Source organism: Castor canadensis, chromosome 11, assembly GCF_047511655.1.
Source record: "Castor canadensis chromosome 11, mCasCan1.hap1v2, whole genome shotgun sequence".
In the NCBI taxonomy this organism is placed as follows: Eukaryota; Metazoa; Chordata; class Mammalia; order Rodentia; family Castoridae; genus Castor; species Castor canadensis.
The window spans coordinates 138,290,017-138,313,782 of record NC_133396.1 but is presented as its reverse complement, the minus strand read 5'-3'; the positions used below and the strand labels follow the sequence as shown (position 1 = coordinate 138,313,782).

At 50.1% G+C, this 23,766-nt stretch overlaps 1 protein-coding gene across 6 annotated transcripts in view; it reads right to left on the bottom strand.

Annotated features, from left to right (window-relative positions):
• Positions 1-1,448: 1,448 nt before the first annotated feature.
• Positions 1,449-23,766, bottom strand: part of Sdccag8 (SHH signaling and ciliogenesis regulator SDCCAG8) — a 220,374-nt gene continuing 198,056 nt past the window's right edge. For 3 of the 6 annotated variants that reach the window (XM_074048778.1, XM_074048777.1, XM_074048779.1), the window contains 2 exons: positions 9,373-9,498; positions 1,449-1,762 (listed from right to left, as the gene is read on the bottom strand). In XM_074048778.1, coding sequence (XP_073904879.1) covers positions 1,711-1,762; positions 9,373-9,498 — 178 coding nt within the window. In that variant the 3' untranslated portion in view covers positions 1,449-1,710. Of the gene's footprint in view, positions 1,763-9,368; positions 9,499-23,766 lie in introns of those variants that run through there. The other 3 variants (XR_012439102.1, XR_012439103.1, XR_012439104.1) reach the window with 1 other exon arrangement.

Sequence of the window (23,766 nt, the reverse complement as noted above, 5' to 3'; positions counted from 1 at the left end):
CAAACCTCGATGCAGGGCTGCTTCCGAGGGGAGGTGCTGCGCTCCTGGTGGTGGGCTTCGAGACCCGTCTGTGGGAAGCCAGGGACAGAGCAGGCGTCAGACCCTCAGGCTTTTCCCAACCCCGTGGGATGCAGCTCACCACTAACGTCTTCCTGATAACGTGCTGCTCTGCACACTTCCTGCTTTTGAGTGTCCTTTGACTACTTCGTGACAGTTTGTGAGCCTAGAAATGGCTTGTAGAGGGGCAGAACGTCATTTACATTGCATCATTTTGGATGGGGCCTTTCTCTGATTTTACCTCATAAAGCTACGTTGTAGAACTTGGCTCTGCTCCTGTGACTCAGCCAGAGAGAGGAATGAATGGCTTTTGGGACCAGAGTCAGGCGTGCATGTATATGTCACATAGCCAAACTTGGGAACATAGTTACAAGTACTCTTCTCAAAATCACTGGGGTTGACAGATCCAGAAGGCTGATATAAAGTGACCTCTATAATTCTTTAAAGGTGCTATTTTTAGAATATTGTGCAATTTAATCACGGTGTAACTAAACCAGAACTAAGGACAGTTACTATCTTACGTGACAGCCTTTACGTCTAGCACACTGGATGTGATCGAAGCCTGACTGATAAAGCATTGCTGTGCCAGTCTTGACTGGGAGGTGCTGCAGAGATGAGAGGGTCTGTGTGGCCCATGCCACCAGTGTCAAAGCCTAGTCCTGTGACTGAGCGGGCAAGGCCCAGAGTTGACCCAGCAGCTCTGCTGAACTGGGGTTCAGCTACTGGGTGGCTGGCCGGGGAGCACAGCGTCAGGTCAGGCTTGGCCCACCCTGCATCCCGGCCCTCAGCGTTCCACCGTCAGTCATCCCCAAGTACAAACACACATTGCAGTGTCATTTTTGTTTTTTGGTGGTGCTGGGGCTAGAGCCCAGGGCCTTGCCCATGCTAGGCAAATGCTCACCACTGCTACGCCTCGGGCCTCGCAGTGTCATTTTTAATTCTTTAAAGCATTTGAGGGCTTGACTGTAGAAATACTATTTTAAAAGTAATGATCTGTGTACAGATGTCTCATAGACCTTTAAATTTCCTAATTTTGGGCTCTTATCAAATACTGCTATTGAAGAAAAAAATCTGACACCATTGAGCCAAAGATTTTTTTTTTTTTTTTTTGGTCTGTTTGGTCTGTTTTTGATGTTCGCAGAAAGGAAAGAATAATGCATAGTGTTTCCTGGTGTCTCCTGAATGTGCACATGTTAATAGGATAATAAATACTGGGTGTTGATTAAAGATAAAAGATAACAGATTGATCAAAAGAGCACCAAAAGGGAAAGAAAAACGAAGACAGGAGAATAGTGTGGTCCATAATAACACTTTGCCAAGTTAAACTGTGTGCCTTTTTGGTGTGTTGCTTGTCACTGCTACTAGATAAAAAGGACACATTACAGTTCAGGTCTTAAAAAGGTCATTTATTACAATTCCTCTAACAGCATACAAAGGAGCAGACTCAAAAACAGTCACTCCAAGCCATGTCTGAGCACGTCCTTCGGGAGCTGTCCTCATCGGGGCTCAGACTTCAGCTCTAGCCCCTCCACAGTGCCAGAAACCAGCAGCATGAGGACGCCCCATGCAGTCTGAGGCTGTGTCACCCTGGGAAGGTTGCCTGTGCATATTGAGTACAAATCAGATGAGTGTAAATACATCTTTGTAAATCATTTATTTCACTGTTTCATCCAGGTCAGCAATCAGATTGTGGCATGCTGGGTAACTGGAAAAAAATGAGAATAAAAAGTAAGTTTAACTAGATCATGGGTACTTGTCTTCTCATTTTCTGGTTTAAAGAAAAAAATCCTGTTGTTAAAAATGTGGAAACTACATGAATTATACGTAATCAGCTGTGTGAAAAGTTCGAGCCTCACCCGGAGCAGAGATCCAAGCCCTTGTTGTACATGAATGTAGTAAGGTTGACGGTCTCGTTTGAATGATTTCAATCTGAAAGCAGCCTGTACGCCAGGCGCACGTGTGCCTTTAACTAGGACACCCCGACCCAAGGCGCTGGCTTGTGCCAGGATGTGTTCGCTAGAAACAACTCTGCTGTTACAGTGGGTAGAGGTGGGACAGAAACGGGATGAGGCTAAGAGCCCCCAGTTCCTGTGAAGTGATCCATGCCCAAACAAATTCTTCACTGCAGCCAACTGGCCGTAGCACAGCTAGAGACGTTTTCACAGGGAAACCCCTCAGGCACGAGCGGGGAGTCTGGTACACTGGGCGCTCAGCGTTAAGCAGACAAACTTTTCAAAACTATTTGGGCAAGTTGGGCTGGGTCAAAAGGCAGGCTGGGAAAGTGCCTGGTACTGGTGCTGCTCCACCAAAGCCGCTGCTCACTAAGCCACACCTGGCGGAGGTGGCCACACCACAGATAGCACCGAGCAGCCGAGCCTCAGGAGAGCCAAGTAAGTGCCACTTTCCACTTCCACAGGCAAGTGGCCGGATCCAGCCTCTCGAGGCATCCTCAGGAAGGGTCACTCGCGCTGCATCTGGATGGCCTGAGCTGGAATCCAACCCAGTCTAAGCCATGGTTACTAGGGGACTTGAAATCCAGGCAGTGAGCAAAACTGAACTCAGCTCACAGGGAGCTCTGGGAGTAGCTCTGAAAGCAGGGGCGGCTCCATGGTGTTTCTGTAGGTGGCACAGTGCCGACGTCAGTGAGCGTGGACAGCCTGGGTTCCAACAGGGCCAAGGTAAGACTTCGGCCTGCCTGATGGACCCTGGAATCTGCCCTGCACAAAGCCCAGCAGAGGCTCACTGAGCAGGGGCTGCAGGAGCAGGGCCACTGGCAGGGGGGTGATGACAGCCGTCTCGTCCTCCCCTTCCTCTCCCTTTCTTCCTCCTCCACCACCACCCCCAGGTGCCTCATCTGGGCACTTCCCACCTAAGCGCCTGGGCTAAGCATGACCCGCAGGTGACCCACTCCCCAGCACAGCACAGGGCCTTGACACGGGCCTGAGGCGGTGAAGGCACGGGTTTTAGCTCGGCGCCAGGAAGCGCCCTCTCCTAGTGTCCCAGCTAGGGCGCAAGGCCACCAGCTAACTCGCCGTGGTCATCACCAGACCATGCTGCTGAGCCATGGCCTCCACCCGCAGAGCACACGCAAGGGCCTCAGCGGGAGCTAACGGACCAGGTGACACTGCATCTGCTTTGGCGGGGCCTCCACTTACCATCACTTTCACATCACACCCCTCGACCCCAGAGCCCGTGACGGCCCCGACCCTTGACAAGCAGCTGGTGGTGGTGGCCAGAGGCTGCAACCATCCGTCTGTCCGCTGGCCTGTGGGCCCCATCACCGTCGTGGTGTCCCAGCCCACCTCCCACCTCCCTTCAGGGCCGTCTGTAATGCTACCCAGAGGAGACGAGCACACCCAGGGGGACGTGAGCCACTGGAACTGTGGCCACCATCTTCCCATCCTCATGCTTCCTGGGTGTGAGGCCACTATGTGACCAGAGGCCACCCCATGGCCTTGGTGGTGGCTCCCTGAACCCCGGTTCTCCCGCAGGCCTGAATGGCCCCACCCGGCCTCTCTCTCCACACAGTCTGTTCTCCTCCATCTCTAGGCTTCAGTGTGACCTGCTCTGGTGGGCCAAGTCCTCCCTCTCCCCTGCAGCCTATCACCAGGTGTCCCCAACCTCCCCGCAGCCCTTCCACATCCGGGTCCCCTCCATGCTCATTTGCACACCAGGTATTGGTGGCCAGGTCAAGGCCGCTGATCCTTTAGCCGCTGCAATAGGTAGCCATTCTGAACCAGAGGGCAGCACTCCACCCAGGGTCCCCAGTTCACCCTGAGGTGACAGCACCAGCCAACCACATCCTGTGGCCTGTCCTGGGTCACAGATGCTTCTCTCTCTCACATAGGTGGTCAGGCCCCTGGCACAGGCTCCATGTCGGGGCCTAACCATCCATCCGTCCAAGTGGCTGCCAGCCAGTTCCTATGCCCGCATGAAGAGTGGAGCAGACCGGAGCCAGGCGGCCTCCTGACCCACCACCACGGGCTCCGTGGCTGGCAAGGGCCATGGGGATGGCCGGCCCTGGGGGGTGGGAAGAGGTGTCCTCGACCCTGCCCTGCAGGTCCACAGCTGGGGCAGGATGCCTTCCCCACTAGCCTGTGGCTGCCACAACTCCAGCCACCCAACTCCTGCCTAGGCCCTGATGCAGGCCTCCAGGGACTCTGCTGTTGCCTACTGCAAAGGCAAGGTCACTGCCTGCGGCCCCGCTGCAAGGACCACAGGGTAGTGGGCAGAGTAGTAGCGAGGCAGACAGGGCCCTCTGCACGCCAGCACCCTGCAGGACCAGCCATCAGTGGCCTGGAGTCTCTCCTGCCCAGAGCCCTGGCACCCACCGGGCTCCATCACACAGCGTGGGATCCTGGCGGCTCCAGTCCTCCCGAGTCCCATAAGTCCCCAGCACTTCCTCTGCACATGGAAGGTGTCTGTTTTATGTGAACCATGTTTCCATGGTAAATAGATTTTTAAGAATTCCCAAAGGACAGACAGTGTCACCAACAGCAGAGAGTAGAGCCTCTGGCTGCCTCATGTTTGAAAGCGTTAGAAATGAAGACAACATTGACATTTGGGGTTGTGATGTGATGGAATTACAGTCTTTTAAAGGCAAGAACCACTTATCTACACTACATGCAATATTCAGTGTTTTGTTCACTTGTCTAATTGGATTAAAATATTTAGCTCCCTTTAAAATCTTGATTGTGAATTTATATTGCAAAATGTAATGCCTAACTCAGGAAGCAATAGTGGAGTGAACGTATCTGAAGCAATATGAAATTCCACTCATTTCTCTTCCACTATTCTTACTCTGAAAGTATTCTCTTGGACAAAACGAACGGTGAGGAGGAGAGCGGTGTGCTTGCAGCACTAATTACACATAGGGCACTAAGTTGGGAAAACAACGTCAAGCCGTCTGCCGTCTCAGGGGCTCGAGGAAGTTTCTCTGAGGGTCGTAAGACCCTTATGTCAGAAATGCAGCACCTCGGGTCTTATGTCATTCTCTAAAAACACGCAGGCAGCAGGGAGTTAATGACATTTTAGCTGCATATGTTCAAGTTTATTTAAAAAAATATGCAAGTCACTTTGGTTGACAGTGTCTCGTACACAGTTTTGAAAGAATCAGGGCAAACTTTAACAGAGTCAGTTTTTATTTGAAAAATATTTTCTGGGAATGTATCAGTGTTTATTTTTGAGACTGACAATTCGGGTGAAAATCAGGATAAAAACAAAAAAACAACAATTTGGTTGAAATCAAATTGTTTGTTTTCATCTATTTAGAATTCTTTCCAAAAAAAATCTTGGTTCGGGAGGAGGCTGTGTAATTTATTTTATTCAGTGTATTTGCTGTTCTGTTCAGGCGCCATCTGTCTTGCAGGTAGTTAACTGTGTGGGGCCCTTAAGTCAGCTGGGCAAAGGCCCCTGGCTCCAAGAAGGACCAAACTCGGTGACCACCTCCAGGTCCCCACTTGAGCTACTTGCTCCGCCCCATTCTGACAGGTGCCCCTCCTCAGCAGGGCCCAAGCCAGGCCCACCTTCACCCATGCTGCCCATCTGCAGCCCCTCCCTCCTCTCCTGCCTTTGCTTCTGGTCACACAGGCCTCCCCTCCCTCCTCGAGGCTGGGACTGCTTCTCCTGCTTGTTTTCCAACTCTATTCCATGAGTCCTTTGGTGTAAGGAGATAATGTCGGTGATCTTGAATATAATCACATATGGCTGCTGGATCCATGCACAAGTTTAAATCAAATTAGAAAGTAAATTCACTGCCAAGAACGCTTAAAAGTCACAGGGCTAACTGATGAACCACTGACAAGTCAGCTTCCGACTCTGTTTTCCAAACTGTAAGTGATTCATACGAAGGCACTAAGAGGGAATTCCCTCCCCAGACTGAACAGAGGCCGGAACCAACCAGCCTGTTCAGGGCAACAGCTATCAGAAAACGCCAGGCAGTTGAAATCAGAGTCATTTCCCAATAAATACATAAACCCGGGCACTCGTCTTGGTGCTCAGATGACCCTCTCAGGGTCATCCCAGGCGTATTCTCCCAGGAGCTCATTTCCTGACCAGCTGGCTCCACCCTGCCTGGCCAGATGTTGGAGCCCCCAGGCTCTGGGCGGAAGACCTCTGACCCTGCTCCAAGCTGTCAGGCCTGGCCCAAGCCCTCCTGGGACCCACATCCCTTGCCCCGAGCCACCCCTACACCCCCACTATGAGGTTCCATGTCCCCAGCCAGACTGGCCTTCTGAATAGACAGCGAAGGATGCCCAAGACAGGCAGGTGTCTGCCCAAGGCATGACGCTGGCTGTGAGTGGACAGACAGGATTGGAGGGAACTCCAGGCAGTAAAATGCTGCCATCTCATGACCTTTAAAAGCCACTTTCTAGTTTTTTTCCCCAGGGTGAGGCAGGAGACTAACAAAGCCATTGCTTTTAGCAGTTCTGAACTAAGTGGGCCACACAACCAGCCTGGCCAGAAAACAGGCTGACCACACACCAGGGCTCCCAGCTGAAAGTGGCAGAGCAGCACAGTCAGCCCAGGCCTAGTTCCCTCGGCCAGACATGTGGTTGTGCATGGTTCCGAATTTCAGCAGAAGCCATTTGAAATAATCAAGCCTTCTAAACAAGCTAGACATTTCCTACTGGAGGCCACAGGACAACCCCAAGCTCTGCCAGTTCTTTTCCTCTGCTGGGGGCAGCAGCTCAGGGCTCCAGAGTGACAGCTTGAGCAGATGCTTAGGCCAAAAAATGTCTGTTCCCTCTTGGGTCCTCAGTGGACAAAGTGTTTGGGAGACTGACAAGAAAAATTAAGCTATTAAGCTTAATTCATCCAGGCTGAGAAAATGGAAGCCTTAGTGCAGCCACACCACACATGAAGTAAAGTCAGCTGCAGACCAAAGGATTCTGGGCACACGGTGTAGCTGCTTACCCCCATGCCTGAAATACTGGTCTGGTCAAACAGCCCGACTCACTTCAAAGGCTCATTTGCTTAACTCCCAATCCAAGTTCACTCCTCGGCAAAAACACATCCCAGAGGCCTGAGGCCACTGCCAGTCCCCACAGAGAGGTCGATGCCAAGCCTGGGCCTGAGGAGCAGACTCTGGGTTCAGCTACACAGCAGAGAGCTTATAAAACAGGCCCTGCCTCTTCTCTGACCACTGATGGTGCTTGCTGTTGAAAGCTAGCATTTCCTCTACCAAACTTCTTCTGTCACATTCAGGCAAAATAACCCCAAGTATAAAATTGGAATCTGAAAAGACCCTTTAGCGATAAGCCAGGTGACCAGTATCAGATAGTCCAGGAAGGGCAACTCTTTCCTGTGGCTTCAGGCAAGGGAAGACAGACCTGCTAGTGTTTGTGGGGACTGTTTGAGGTCTGGGTTTTTTAATGCATTTTTGTGTCACTTTTACAATTATTTGCCAATAATCACATTTTTGTAGCCCTGGAAGAGGCTCGTACACACCAAGGGATCATGTTAAGATGAGTGCCTTGCAAAGTAAGCAGGTGGGGAGTGAAAGGCAGAGCTCAAGTTATACTGACCACTGACCAAGTCTGGGTCCAGAGGGAAGGGGCCATGCTCCAACCTTCTACAGAAGACGGCTCACAGTCTGAGTCCTGACACAGCTCTGACTCAAAACACCGAAAGATTCACTCACGCTGTGTCTTTGACAGGAGCCTTGTCACCTGCCTGGAGACCCACTGGCCCCAACCTTTGGCTGACCAGGCCCTCTTAGGACCTTCCCTCTGCTGGAGGGTGAGGGACTCCACACTGAGCACACCTGGAAAGCAGGGAGGCAAAAAGGACACTCCTGACACTGTGGCTGCATACCACTAACCACACACACACACACACACACACACACACACACACACACGACACCCAGGTAGCATGTCTGGGTGCAGGGCCCAGGAACCTGCATTTTAGCAAACATTTGGGGTGACTCTAGGATCCCCTGCAGCTGTCTCCCAGGACCTTCTCCAGATGTGGGGAGAGAGGGAAAGAAAAATCCTGACCTGGCCTCAGCTTACCAGGGGAGCACATCATATCCTGCTAAGCGCACCACAGCTGAACTCACTCAACACTCACGATGCCCACAGTGCAGGTGGGGAAACTGTGGAGAAGACCCCTAAGTGATGTGGTCACAGCCTTCCAGCTGGCCCCAACACCCTAGAGGTTCTCAGACTTTAGTGGGCCCCAGAATTACCCCCAACAGCTTGCTGAGATGACAGGTTCCTGGGCCCTGCACCCAGACATGCTGCCCAGGTATGTGTCAGATAGAGCCAGAATCTGTGTTTCTTTTGTTAGTTTATGTGGTGATGCAGGTGTGTGGCTCAGACAGCACTGGCCTCCTCCCTCTGCAGTTGAGGATGTACAGGCCTATTCTCACCTGCAGCTCTGGCCTCCAGGTGTGCCTCTAGCTGTGAGCAAGAGAACGGGGTGCAGGGGATTTGTATAACCCTGCAGCGCAAGGTGGTCGTTGTGAAAGGAGAACGAGACACAACCCTTCTGTTTTCACTTCCAGACATGTGAAGGTCCTGCACCTGAGGAGCACCTGACTGCAACCCCAACTAGAAGCACAGAGCACCTCTTTACCCTAACAAATTGCTTGATGGGGCAAACACACAGCCTCTCTGATCTCAGGAGAGGCCATTTGGAACACAGGCCTCTGCCCCGCCCCAGGCTCACTTTCTGACTTCACGAGCTCCCTGACAGGGGAAGCGTGAGCTGAAAGTCAGACTCACGCTCCATAAGCAGTGTCCCTATGCTCTAGCAATATCTGTTTGTTTGAGCCTCAGTTTCCCGATCTGAAAAGTGGAGACTCTAATAAAAATCTCGCTGTCTTGCTGAAGGGTAAGGAAATTTAGTGGTCTTCTGTGTGGGACTGCCAGGTGCTCTGCAGGCACTCATTATCATTGAGAAGTAAGGACAAGACACCAGCATTCTACTCAGGAGACCTCCCTGATTGGAACACCTCTTTCCTCAGCTGTTCAAGCCACACAATCCTCAGGGCAGGTTCACAGTCCTCCTCAATGCCTGCCCTGACTACTGGGTGCCCGCTTCCTCCCTCCCCCTCTCAGCAGTGCTCCTGCACTGTGTGGCCAGCGCTCCATGTGGGTGGTGATTCATGGCCCTGGGTCTGCCAGAGACAGGCCTCAGCTCACACTTCTGTGCCCAGCCCAGTCATCATGACCTACTTCCAGCTTATGAGCTGATAGAGGTGATCAGCGAGGACTTGGGCCTGTGAAGGTGCCATTTCAAAAAGAGGAAAAAGAGGCCCTGTGTGCTCTCCATGTGCCTGCCTCCCACCCAGGGCCCAATGGCCAGTACCTGGGATGTAGCCGGTGGACCTCCTCCAACAAGCTCTGTCTCTCGAGGAGCAGCTGGTTGTGCTTGTTCAGCAGCTGCACGAGCTGCTGGGCTGAAGCCTGGCCATGCTTATCCAGCTGCTGGATCCTGCAGAAAAAGCACAACGGCATTAGAAATGGCTTGAGAGGCAGTGCTCTGCAGAGCAGAGAGCACAATGACAGACTGTAGCTTCTTTATTGTGGGGGTTAGCTTTCCACTGCTATGACAAAACACCTGAGGAGGAAATGATTTATTTTGGTTCATGGCTCTAGAAGTTACAGTCTATGACTTAGACTTTATTTTGGCTTCATTGCTTTGGGCTTGTGGTAAGGGCAACACAGCATGGCGAGAGTATGTAGCAAAGGAAGCCCTTACCTCATGGAGGCCAGGAAACGAAGAAAGAGGGTGGGAAGGGCGAGGGTTCCAATATCCCCTTCAAGGTATACTCCCCCAGTGATATAACCTCCTCACAACAGGCCCCACCTGTGTGGGCTGGAGACCTCTGGGGGATGCTTGAGAGCCAAACTATAACAGTCCATCTCTGAGGGAAGCTTCTGTGAGCCTGCAGCAAATGTGGAGGGAATGGGAGATCCTCGATCCACTGTCAGAAATACAGTTAAGTTGGGTAAGTAGAGAAAAACTAAAACCCAACCTCACAAGCAGGGGTCAGAGATGTGGGGCCTAAATGCCTCCATTGTTCAGCTGGGCACGTCTGTGGCAGGCTGAGCAGACGGCCAGCCCCGGCTGGGGAAGCAGGCGAGGGACCATGGAAACACTGAACTAAGGGTTTTCCATTATTAATCACTCAGTCAATCACGAGTTCCGGCACTGCTGACCAGATGTCTTTAAAGATCCTAAATTTGTCATTCTGCTGATGGGCTCTCCTCTCCAGACTGGCTAATTCACTCCAACCATTATCCTCATCTGTCCACAGAAGGCTCGCTACAGCCAGTAGCACACTCACCCACAGAAACGGGGGTTTGGATTAAATTTAGAGTTGAGCCACAACCCAGAACTGTTCTGGAAGCAGTCACTGTGCGCCCTTCCTCAGCCCTAGTAACCCAACGCTCCAACCAGGAAATTAACTCGTTTTCAAAAGCTAACAGAAAGCTTCCAACTCCAGTCTACGGAGTCAACGGCCTGCTCTGCCCTCAGTCCAGGCTCTCCTAGGTCAGTGTTTCTGGTGGGCTCTGAGAACAGAGGCCCCAGCCGCGTCCCCTCCTGTGAACACGTGGCGGGTGCCAGGGCTTCAACCACACCAGCATGGGGCTGCTGCTCACCTGGGGCGGGCCGCACGTGCGGGGCGCAGGGGAGAGCCCGCACTGCGCATGCTCACGCCGCCCGCCCCGCCCCCCGCGCCGCGCTGGGCCTGCGGGGGCGGGGGCTGAGGCCACCGCGGCGGCTCTCGCAGGGCGGGGCGGGGACGGGCGCCGATGGAGCCCTCGCCCGCGACAGTTTCCCCGCGTCACTGCCGTCTCCCGCCTCCGCGCTTGGAAGAAAAGCAGGGTTCCTGGTGAAGCCACGGGCCCGCCACCTGTCCTCACCCCGCCACTGTGGTGCGGTGGCGCATTGGCCGGGGCCGCTGTCAAAGCCACCCGCAGGCGCCACCCCTCCGGGAGGAAGACGCGGCGTGTCCGCAGCGGGTGTTTCACGATAAAGCCGGGCGGAGAGCTGCCGCACCCCTGTGGTGGCTTCACCCCTCTCCAAGGCCAGGTGCAGAGGTCCGCAAGCCAGGAGCTACCGAACAGAGGCCCTTTGGCTTCCTGCTTGCCTTGGACAAAAGGAACAGAGGCGTGGAAGAAATGACACCGTTCCGGCTCAAGGGCAAGAAAGGCCAGGAGAGGCCACTCTCTTCTCCGTGTGGTCCCTTGCCCTGGGCCCGATGGGCTCAGTAAGAGTTTGGGGCTCCTGAAAAGGGATTGCGCCCCACCTAGGTCGAGGACACAGCCAGAGCCCGCTGTAGCAGCACAAAGGCTGGCCATCCACAGGCCACCTTAGCTGCCGGGAAGGGCCGGTTCCTGCCTAGGTCTTCCTCCAGTGCCTGCCCCGGAACCTAGTCAGGGCCCCGTCGGGGTGTCTGGTGAGCCAGCGACAGCAGCAGCGACTAGCCCACAGCCCGAGCAGCTGGGCCAGTGCTGGATGTGGCAGGAGAGCAGCTGTGCAGGGCTCCTGCAGAGCGCCTGCTGTGAGGGTTGCGAGGCTGAGAAAAGCCAGGCCTCCAGGAAGGATGCAAGTTGACTTCCCCTTCTCTCTATGAGTCTGGCTGTGTTGCTCAGCCTGGCTGAAACTCCCAGGCTCAAGTGATCCGCAGGCCTCAGCCCCCAGGCCCTGGGGCATTTTTTAAGCCAACGTAACGTTCCTCTCAGGAGTATCTTTTTTTCTCCCAGTGTCTACTCTGTTACTCCACACAGCAAAAAAGTCAGTCAGGAACTCAGAAAGGGTAAAAACACCAACAAAAAAAATAAAAACAATTTAGATAAAAAGGGGTTCTGAGGCAGCTCTTTGAAGAATATAAATACTGGGAAAACAGATTTTAATTAAAAAGCTATTTTTGAAAAAGTCCCAAACATTGCCCAACCCAGCCCATACTCTTAAATTGTTCACTGCCATCAGTGAGAAGGGAAGTGATTACCTGGGGTGTTCTACAGACCAAGAGGTTCTCTCTACTATTCCACTCATTTTTACTCATTTTTGTCCTAATGTCAGCCCACCATGGCTCCACCTACCACCACTGGTAACATTTGCTAAGCCCCTGGGCTCAATGTTCCACATTGGCTGTCTAATTAAAAGTTCACTGTAATCCTCTGAGGTGCAGTACCATTACTATTGTATTGGCATTGCCATCCCATTTTTGTTTGTTTGTTTTATTATTCATATGTGCATACAAGGCTTGGGTTATTTCTCTGCTCTGCCCCAACCCCCTCCCTTAGCACCCACTCCACCCCCTCCCTCTCCCCCCCACCCCCTCCCTCCCCCCACCCCCTCCATACCCAGCAGAAACTATTTTGCCCTTATTTCTAGTTTTGTTGAAGAGAGAGCATAAGCAATAATAGGAAGGACCAAGGGTTTTTGCTGGTTGAGATAAGGATAGCTATACAGGGAGTTGACTCCCACTGATTTCCTGTGCATGTGTGTTACCTTCTAGGTTAATTCTTTTTGAGCTAACCTTTTCTCTAGTTCCTGATCCCCTTTTTGCCATCCCATTTTGCAGATGAGAAAACTGAAGCTGACAGGCTAATTAATTTACAGTCACACAAGTAATGGTGACTTTGAACCCAGTAAGCCAACCAACCCTAATGAACACTTCTTAAGGATAGAGTAGTCTTTGGTTTGTATGGCTGTGACAAACACCTGAAAGAAAAAAAAAACAACTCAAAGGGGGAAAAGCTGATGTTGGCTCTCAGTTTCAGAGGCTGCTCAGTCCAGGGTCACTTGTCCAACACTGTTGCTTTGGGCCTGTGGTGAACCAGAAGTGTCCAGCAGATAAAACTACTGACCACATTACAGCCAGGAAGCAGGGAGACAGAAAGGGGACAGGGGCACACCCCAATGATCTTCAAGGGTACAGCTCTTCGACTGGACCCCATGTCCTGGAGGATCCACCACCTTTCAATAGCACCACAGGCTGGTGACAAGCCTTCAACACATGGACTTGGGGAACCTTTAGGATCTAAGCCATAACAAGTACTAAGGTAAGCACTAGGAATACATTGAGAATTAAAATTGCTCCCTGGCCTCAAGGGATTCTCAGCCACTTGAGGACAGACTGACAGATGTGGAATTCAAACAGTAGTGTAAAGGTACAAAGATGAAAGGGGCAAATGCAAGGTCTGAGAAGAGCTCAAGCTGACTTAGGAGGTAGCTCTTCATATGCTGAGCACTTGCCATGTGTGGGGCAGTGTGTTCGGTGCTTAGCAGTGTTTTAACTTCCTTGCTCACGATAATTCCATGAGACGGAAACTAATTATCCCACTTGAAGGATGAGGAATGGGAGACAGGCTAAAGGACTAGTCCAAAGTCACTTGCTGGCAAGTTGGCCTGTGAAAGGTGATTGTGTCCTGGTCTGGCAGGGGCCATGTGGGAGAGGCACTGCAAAGGTGGTGATGTATCTGACAACATCCATCTGTGCAGTGTGGCAGAGCCAGAGGCTGTAGGCTGGACACTGTGAAGCTTGGTAGTCAAACTAACAAATATGGATGGACTCTGTCCTGTAGGCAGTCATGGTGCTGTTTAGGAAGAGAGGACGGGAGGACCAGCCTGGGGAAGAAGAGAAGATGGGTTAGCTGGGACTGCAGAACCTGTGTGACCCAGGGATGGCTGTGCTAGATCTCCTGCTGAGCAGGCCAAGCCTGCTGGTATGGGAGGCCATGAATTGGGGCCAGATTGGCCTGGGAAAGTGGAGAGAAGTTCGGCTGGGGCAGCTACGGAGCCCCAGCCTCCTGCTCAGAACCTCTACTACAGTGAGAGGGAAAAGGACCCAGGACTGGGCCTCTGGGAACAGCCATGTTGAGGTGGCCCAGGAGGCAGGAGGAAAACCAGGAGAGAAGCCAACCTGGAGGTCCAGGGAGGACAAGTTGCGGAGGAGCTGGTCGGTTTGTGTAAAAAGCCACTGGGTGGTGGGGTGCCGTGCACAGGTACCTATTCTAGACTATATTCAGAACTGTTCTAGACTATATTCAAGACTGTTCTAGACTATATTCAGAACTGTTCTAGACTATATTCAGGACTGTTCTAGAGAGGCTGGACTGAAGCAGCAGTACTAGAGGGAGGACAGAGGACTGAAGGGATAGGAGCCTGTGCGGAGGTGGCTGTGGAAGGGACAGAGAAGTCCTCAAGCAGAAGACAGCAGGCCTCCCAGGGGAAGAAAGCACTGCAGCAGGAAGAGAGAGGCTGGTCCCAGTGTCTAGGCCAAGGGCAGGGCAGTGCAGATAAGGTACAGGGCTGACTGACTTAGCTGGGGGCCTCAGCCCTACCAACCTTCTCCTCATACCAATATGGCTGTGCTTGCTCTTCCTAGGGCAGGAAGCTTATTTTCAGAGGTCAGGGTCCTATCTGACCTCTGACCTCACTTTCTTCTTCTCTCTCTAGGGTCTCATTTCCAGTTTCCTCTCCTTGGCATTCAATAGTGAAGAGGGCCTGGGAGAGTGCATTTAGCCCAAGCCCTTAGTGCCAGGGGCCCCCTACCTACAGATCACACTCAGGCTCCAAGTGGCTGAGAGACAGAGTCTCCAGACTACAGAGCTCAGCCTCATTCTGACCTGTCTTCCCCAGGCCTGTGTCTTAGCTCTACAATGGGCTGTCACCAGGAACATCCATCCTGTCCCAGGGACCCTTACTTGGTAGTATCTTTGCTGTGGTGTCATGGCCCCCAAAGGAGCTGTGGCCAGACCTCCTGCCCAGACCTACGCCTCATCCTTTGTCACACTCACAGGGCATGGTGGGGTCAACCTGTCTATGAGGAAGGACACTTCTGGGCAGCTCTGCTCCAGGCTGGTGTTGCTGTCCTCAGCTCAGGTGAAGGGCTCATGCCTTCAGGAGCTGCAGGTGTACAGCCACCACCCGAGACAGGACAAAGCTGCAAGGGGAGAGCAGCTACTCATGCTGGGTCTGGAGGTCAGCACAGGCATCCCCAGGAATTCAGTTACCATGGCAACAGGAGGCCCAGGCTTCTAAAGGTGTAATGCAGATAAAATCTCAGGGGGCTCATGTGCACTGAGTCTGGGTGTATCTCTCCTGCGTCAACAGCGGTGCTCTCAGCCACACCCTAAAGCATTGTTAGAACCAGCACTTTTTGAAAAAATATGCATGACTTAAGATAAGATGAAGCAAGTGGTGAAATACAAAACAATGTTATAGAGCTGAGTGGGCTGGGGAAAATATCTTATGCAAAACAGAAGTGGTGCAAGCTGCTAGCTCTGGTCCTGTGCTGCAGACATTCATTTGCAATGAATACTGTGAAAGCAAGCAAATACATAGATTACAATTTTTTATGCTGTATGTGATACATAGAAAATTTATGCAGCGTGTGAGTGAGTTATGACTATAATAACTACATGGACACTTGGGAGCCCAGTGCAGGGGCCCTGCTTTTCCCCCATGGGTCACCAGTGTCCTCATACATGCATGTTTTACAATTAGCTGTTCAGCCACAGTGAACAGTGTCACCAGAAAACTTCCTATAGATTACTGTGGACTTTTTGTTGTAGTAGCAAAATGTCTGGTTCTTAAATGTTTTTAGACCAGAGTCCCACTCCTGTGGTCACTCTGACTATGGCAAAGACTTTCCTTCTTCTTAGTTAAGTGGTCTCAAAATGCTCAGACCCACAATTTCACCAGGAGAGGGGCCTCCTCATGGGAGTGACATTCCAAACAACATGGATTTAATGGATTTAAAAGGTGCAAATGGTGTAACTTGGTTCTCTACTCATCCAGCTCATGACTATAATCTTTTGCATTCATTAAATAAGTTAATCCTCACAACAGTACTACCAAGTGAGCGTTATTATCACCTAAATTTTGTAGAGAAAAGTGAGGTGTAGAAAAGGGAGCCCCCACCCCTTGCAGGACTGAAGGGGTAAGGCAGAATGGCAGAAGTAACAAGAACACCCCATAGCCCCCTGTACTTATCTCAGCCTCCTCCTTTGCTCTCTCTCTCTCTCTCTACCCTCCTCCTTTGGCATCTCCTCTTCCCATCAGACCTTCAAGTAGTGGTGACCCAGGACTGGGTCCAGCTCTAGCTCTCTCCTTGCTAGAAACATTCCATTGTGTGATGTTGTATCCACAGTCACAGGTCCAGATAGACAGGCTGAGGCTCCTTGGTACTTGATTCTGAGGCCTCCCCAGCATGTGGACATCACAAACTTGACAAGTGACACACTGATCTCTTCCCAGTGCTCCTCCCCCTGTGCCTCTCTCTGGCTAGACACCCAAATTATCCTGCTCCCTCACAGGTACATGGCTCAGGTTCCCACTAAACCTTCTGAACATCCCCAGCCCATGCCACCTGCTCTCCTCTCCAAAGGCAGACACACTGTTCATCATCCAAACCCCTGTAACACCTTCTCATGTCCCCACAATAGCTATACTAGAAGGATCCTTCCAGAACACTTCAATCATGTCTCTTTGGTGGCTCTAAGCACAAGGCTAGACTCCTCTGCAGTGGTGACAAGGCCCTTCACTATCTGGCCCCTGCCACAGTCTCCTGTCCCACACAGGTAACCCAGCCTCTCCAAACCTCTCTGCAGAAATGCCCTCCCCCCCCCCAGAATGCCATCACAAACATTCTGCTGGACTGCCTTCTGTCCTAGACCTTGTGGCCAATTCCTAGTCCTGGCCCTTAGGACTCAGGCTGACTGTCCTGTCATTGCAAAGTTCCCAAGGACTTCCTCTGCACCTCCATGCAACGTTAAGCATCCTTCTCCCAGAACACCCAGCCTTACTGCCCATCACTGCTGGCTGCCTCTCCCAGTGGACCATGACTTTCCTAAGGGCAGAACAGGATCCTGTTCAGCTGTGCACCTCAAACACCCAGCACGGTGCCTGACATTTAAACTGCTGCAGTGAGCGAGTGACCTGCCGGTGCAGAATGCCCATGCTGAGCAAAAGATCTGAGCTTCACACATGGTACAAGTGTGCACTGATATGTACCAACTGCTCCAGAGAACGTAAACATAAATAATTTTAGGACATCATTGGAATTTGCCATTTAACTTAAAAAATCCTAGAATAGGTGAGTGAGTGTGGGGACATACAGTCATAATCCTGTCACACACTGGCGATTGTACCTTAGGCCAGAGACTTGAGCACTCTCAATTCAGGCTCTCCATTTGGAAAGGAGAAAATAACTCACTGCTGAGCTCCTGAATCAGACACACTGGGGTGGCCAGCAGTGAGGGTGTCTCTAGGTCTCCCTCAGGGGTGCTGATGAATTCTCAAGTGTAAGGACCACTGGTACATTGCAATACGCAGTATTAATCATATATACAGTGAGTTATTCAGAGAATAATTTTGTGTGGCTTCAATTATTGATCAAACCAGCCATCTAAATGAGAACTATCTCAGTCTGCTCCTAAAATGTTTTGGCATCAGCCATAGCAACTTGTGCAAATCCTGGGGTCAGTCTGAATCTCAGTTTCTTCACATAAGAAGTGGGAAGAAGTCAGAATTGGGGTGAGCAAATGTCAGTCCACAGGATAAGTCCACCTGACCACTGCCTGTTTTTGTACCATCTGCAAGTGAGGATGGTTTTTATATTTTCAAATGAGTGAAAAGTCAGGAGAGTAATACATGAGCACTCATGAAATTCAGTTGTCAGTGTCCCTATATACACTTTTACTGAAACCAGCCCACTCAGTGGTTTACCTGTTGTGCACGGCTGCTTTGGTACCAGGGTGACCAAGTAGCTGTAACAGAGACCATATGGCCACAGCCTAAGATACTGTTACCTGACCTTTGAGGGAAACTCTGCCAGCTTCACGGCTAGCTAGAAGATGACCACATTCCCCATATTTCTACAATGCTGTGACTTCACAGAATTTTGCTGTTTTCCTGTCACCCAATACCACCTGCTCTATAGTCATAATATATACAAAGTAGGAGTTCTGAAAACCCAATTACTGTAATTACTGCTGTAGGTAATTAATTTTGGTGACTAAACCATGCTAATTTGAAGTTGTATACTTTGATCCAATACTAAAAACTATCTGTACTTTACAGAATTCCATCTCCTTCATGTTGCCACACAGAGTCAATAAGACTGAGCAATATGTTTGGGAATGCGGGGCTCAGCCTTGCCCTTTGTCCTCACTCAGAAAATGAAGGCTCTCCATGCTTGCATTGCCCTAAACCCACCCAGTTCAATAAGGCTTTCATCCCCAAGGAGCAGGCAATTCTGAGAAAGGTTTACATCTTCACTAAAGAGAATTTATGTTTCTCTACCACCTTTTTATTTCTCATTCTCTTAAATTTCCTTAGAGGCCTGGCTGCCTACAGAGGGAGAACAGGAGGTTTTGAGGGCAGCGATTGGGAAAGACACCTCTGCTCCTTCCCAAATGAGTCATGTCCTGTTAGAGCTGAGAGGCACATTTAAGGTCAATCAATTTGGCCCATTATGGTGAAACTGGGGCCCAGAGAGTACAAATGACTTGTCCAAGGTTTTTGGTTCTAGGATGAAACCCACAGCCCTGCACATACTAGCCAAGTGTACGACCACTGAGCCACATCCCAGCCCAGCCCAAGTCTTTTAAAGATGGTTTTTAAAAGACAGTTACTTAGGGGTGCAGCTCAGTGGTAGAACATTTGCCTGTCATATGCAGGGTGCTGGGTTCCATCTCCAGCATTGCAAAAAGCTATTTTTTTCTATTTTTGCACTTTGAAGAATTGAGAAAGCCTTTTGCTATAAGCCTGAGTTTACCTTAACTAATTCCTTTTTAAGCAAAAGCACAGTTACAGTGAATGTAGCCCCATTATGAAAACAAAAAAATTAAAAAAAAAAAAAAAAAACATGGGACTCCAGTTCAAGCAGAAGCAGTAGCAGGAATACCCAGTGCCTCTCACAGCCCTCCCTGGCTCACTCTGCACCTGAGCACCATTCCTTGAAAAATGGCTTATTTGGAAATAATTCCAAAAAGCTGGAAGAACAGTGCCAAGACTACACACTGTACCCTTTATCCAGATCAACCTAAACACCTACTTTGATTTTCTTCTATCTCTCTCTCTCTCTCTCTCTCTCTCTCTCTCTCTCTCTCTCTCTCTCTCTCTCTCTCTCTCCCTCCCTCCCTCCCTCCCTCCCTCCCTCATCACTAGATTGCCCTGGCTGATTTTGAACTCCTAGCCTCCTGCCTCAGCCTCCCCAGTAGCTTGGACTACAGGTACACCGCCATGTCTGGCATCTCTCTCTGTACATATAGAAGTTTTTGACTCACCTAACAGTGAGTTACACAGCCATCTTCTTTTCCTCCTAGCTGCTGCAGTATGTATTTCCTAAGACAAAGCTTATTATCAACTACAGTACATTTAGTATCACTATAACACCTTCATCTAACTGCTGAATTCCAGTGTTGTCAGTTGACCTAATGCTGTCCCTCTGGCTCCTCCAGAGAAGAGTCCTTGCTGTCTTGTCTCTTCTTTCATCCAGAGCACTTCAAGACAGTTTCGTTTTGACAAATGCTCTTTGCAATTAAACCAAAGATAGTCTTAGAGGAAGACACTGAACTATCAAATGTGTGGGGGTCCTGCTCAGTTGCCATCTCAGGGTTTGATGGCACTGTGCTGTGTTTTGGGGAAGATTCTGTTCTAATGAGGTCCTCTTGCTGCTCCCAGAGACCACAGCCCTCCTGGAGCATATCAAGAGGGGCCTCCCCCATTTCCTTCACACTGGACCTTCCTTGGGTTAGCCAAATTGGTTATAGAGGTATTGTGGAGGAAGAGTGAGCCCTTGGCAGCTAAATAACCAGATTCAATCACTACAGTGCGTTTACTGGCACACATCTTAATTAGGTTTTAATGTAAGTAATTTGATAACAACTCCTGGCCATCCACTACAGAACTGTCAGTGCCGAAAGCTTTTTACTTAGCTCCTCTTCCGGCTACACCAAGGCAGCCTCCCCGCTGACCCTTGTTAAAGAACCCCATCTGCTGGTTGCCACGGTAACTGAAGGAGACCAATTGAGCTGAACAGAGTGACTCAGAAATAAAATCTGCAGCCAGAGGAATTCTGCTAAGAGTAATAAATCATTTAGTAAAAGGGGGTCCTCCACACAGTGATGAGTGTTGGGATAATAGGAGGGCATCACTCTTCCAGCTAGAAGGTCCATGGCAGATCAGAGCAGTTTGGCCTGCTGGAGTGCTCAGTTGGTATCCAGTGGGCTCTGGCAGAAAAGCCGGATTCTGTCCAGTTATGTGGGCAGGATTCTCCCTCCTATGGGGGAGAAGCAATGAGCTAAGGCATTTTAAAAATATTTGGGCTGCTAAAGTTTGGATCTGAAGGAGTGGCAAGAGAATCTGTGGAGGTTTCCAATCCTCCTTACTCTATTTTTTTTTTTAAGTAGCACAACTTAACGCAATGCCCCACGTACCTGTGGAAGCCCACTGCAGCCTTCAAGAAGATGGCAAGAAAACAAGATTAAAACTGCTTTGGATATGCCACTTTAGCACCATCTCCCTGTCATCTATCAACTTTTGCATTTTCATGCACCGGCTGTGTAGGGCTTGAGACAGGCAGGGACACCTGGGAATGCAGCTGGCCAGATCCAGAGATCCAGACAGGGACTCCATCCCTCCCACTCTTCTCCCCCCATGGGACTCGGTTAGTATTCCTTGTAGAGTAAAACATGCATCTTTCCTAACTTAAGACCTGCTGGATATCGGGCAGAGGAGAAAGGGAAGAGGGGGCCTACCTCTGGACTGCTCTGGCTTCTCACAGCCCAGGCCTTGAGCCAGTTGAGGCTCCTATTTCTTGTCTGGACTAGGAAACCCCATGGACAAAGGTGGGGCTTTTAGACAAAAGGCCCCAGGACTGGCCACTGAATCGTCCATCCAGTGTGTAGTGCCCACCTGCGTCTCCCAGGTTATTGCTGGAAGTGGCCAAGTGGGCACAGTAGGAGCAACTGTCCTAAGGACAGATCACAGGAGGAAAGCCACAGGACACAGGGCTGGGCCTGGAGTGCTGGCTGTCTGTCCTGGGGCTGTAGCCACCATATTGCTAAGTGGACCTGGGCAGTAACACAGGCCTCAGGGAGTGCCCCATGCGCTGTCATCCCCACAGATCACTTTCTGCTTCACAGAAGAGCAACTGCCAAACAGAAAGTAGATTTTTTTTTTCCCCATTCTAGAAGCTGCCAATAAAAGGCTTCAGTCTTGGAGTTTGCTGGAGTTTGGGGAGCCATTGGGCCTCCCCATCTTCAGCAGGTCGGCAAGGCAGGGCAGGGCCCACCAGCAAAGCCCTATCCAGGAGCCCTAGCAAGGGGCTTCCGCCCCTCACCTCCCACCCCCCATCCCCACCCCTGCCTGGGCCGGCACTCTACCCTGCGGGTACTGAGCATCTGGCCCCTGGACTCTGTGGGGGCTCTGGGCCTCTGGACCTTGGCAGAAGGAGAGGATTAAAATGAGATGGCAGTTGAGGGAAAGAGATGGGTGAAAGCTTCATTAACTCCATGCTCGTGTCCCCAGCTCTTTCCCCAGAAGCAGTGAGAAGACCATGTTGATCTCCCTGGGATAGGAGAGGTGCTGCCTGACTATTTGCTTTTCTTACTTTTTAATTCCTTATTTGTAAACATGTAAATGAATCATTGTTTGTTGATGATCATGGAAGATCCAAATTTTAATTAAACAGAAAAAAAAATCTTGGCTAATAGGCCAAAGAAATATTACAACCCATTTTAATTTCTATGTAGAGATTAAGCTTCAAGTTTGACTTAATTGAAACTGGCAAGTATCTGAAGAACTCAAAGAAGTGAAAATACAAAGGTGCTGGAGTTGCCATCCCCGCTCCCAATCCAATAGCTGCACTGATTTTAAGATCAGTCCTCAATGTACCATGGAAAATGGGACTTCTGATCCCATAACAATGTTTTCAGCGTGTGCTGTTGTGACAGTATGCTTGCTCTATTGACTTTCCTCCCCCTCTACAAAGTTAGTTTCCTGCTAAGCCCTACTTCCAGCTCTTTGTCTCCACTCACTCTCCTGAATTCTCAGACACTCTGAACTTTTGTGCACACTGCCAGTTCGAGCCTGCACAGAATAATCAGTATATTAATTCCACTCAGAGACAGTGAGATTTTTTCTAACACAATCTGCCCAACCTGAACTCTTTCCTTCAGCAGCATTTTGCCTTTAAAAAGAAACTCCCAGCACGAACCTCATACGAGGCGACATGTAACAGACAGTGCGCCTGGCATGTGGCGCTGGGCATGCAGCTCAGAATGAAGAGAGAATTTTTTACTTTGTTTCTTCAGTGCCATGTGCGTAATGTACATGTGGACGAAACTGACATCAGACATTTAAAGCAAAAAGGGCTGGGGGAGGGGATGTGAGGGTGGCGGGAAAGAGAAAATATGTTGATAAAAACAGTAACTTCTGTTAATCTACATTTTTCAGTCAGTGTCTCAATTAAGAATGTTAAGAAATGTGTTGCAGTTTAATTGCATTGTTTCAAGAAACTCCACGGCTGGCAAATTTGAGACTAGTACACTTGGACTTGGAAGGTAAACGACATTAAAGTGGCAATTTCTTCCAACTGGTAAATAACAATCAAAATTTCCTTTCCACAGACACCTGGTCCCTGCCACATCCTAAACTCACAAGACAGAGTAAGGCTATCCTAACACTTTCACATGTTCAGCAAGAATTGAGCTCTGAACAAAGGAAAGTGTTTTGAACATATGTACGTGAGATTAGAATCCAATTCTAAATACAAATACCAAATATCCACAAAAGTGAAACAGTACTTTCTGTGAGATTTCTGGGTGGCATCTCATCCTTGGAGAACATAGTGGTTCATGAAGGAAGTTGGTAAGACTCTCCAGATGATGTTCAGATGGCCTCATTCAAGAGCACAGATCATTGCCCAGGCCACAGGAGCACACAACCATGACAGTCTGAAAACACTTCAGGTCTCCACACCGTGCCCTCTCCTCCTTGAGCCCAGTCACACCTTCCCTGGCTTTCTTTTTTTTTTTTTTTTTTTTTGAGGAAAGCTTTGCATTGTGGCACAGCAAGTGAAGTAGAATGCATTTTCATTGCTCCAAGTCTCGTTGAGGAAAGTTGTGACCAACACAATTGGTAGATGCTGCATTTCTTCCTTGATTCCATTTGGGAGTCACTGCCTGTGAAATACTAATGCAGGGGCCAACACTCAGTGCGCTGTGCTCTCATGGTGAGAGGCAAAGACTGGGTGCTGACCAGCTACTCTCACGGACCCAAAGGACTAATTCATGCAAACTTGTTTGATGACTGAGTAGGTAAACTGACTGGCTCTTTGACTAATCAACCAGCCATTTTATCTTCCATTAACCGCAATTTATGATACAACTGTAGCCTCAGAGTTATGTATTCCAGAGGAGGCAGACTAACTTTTCAAGCAGCTGAAGATACTGCATTGCATGTAATGGCCTTGAAACTACAACAAAATAACACCTGTTTGCCCTAAAATGTAGCTGAGCTGCTCAAACAGCTTGGCTAAGAGCATGTTCACTAGATCTGCTCTGGCCTCCCCAAACCATGGACTGAGAACTTGACCACTGTTGAAATGCTGTCCATGTGCTCCAGTGTGGTGGGTGTCACTTCTTCAACTTGGATTTAAACTTTGTACTGGGAGTGGAAGCCTGGGGTCTCCAATGGCTGAGCAAGTGGCACACATGATCTGATGTCCAGTGAGCT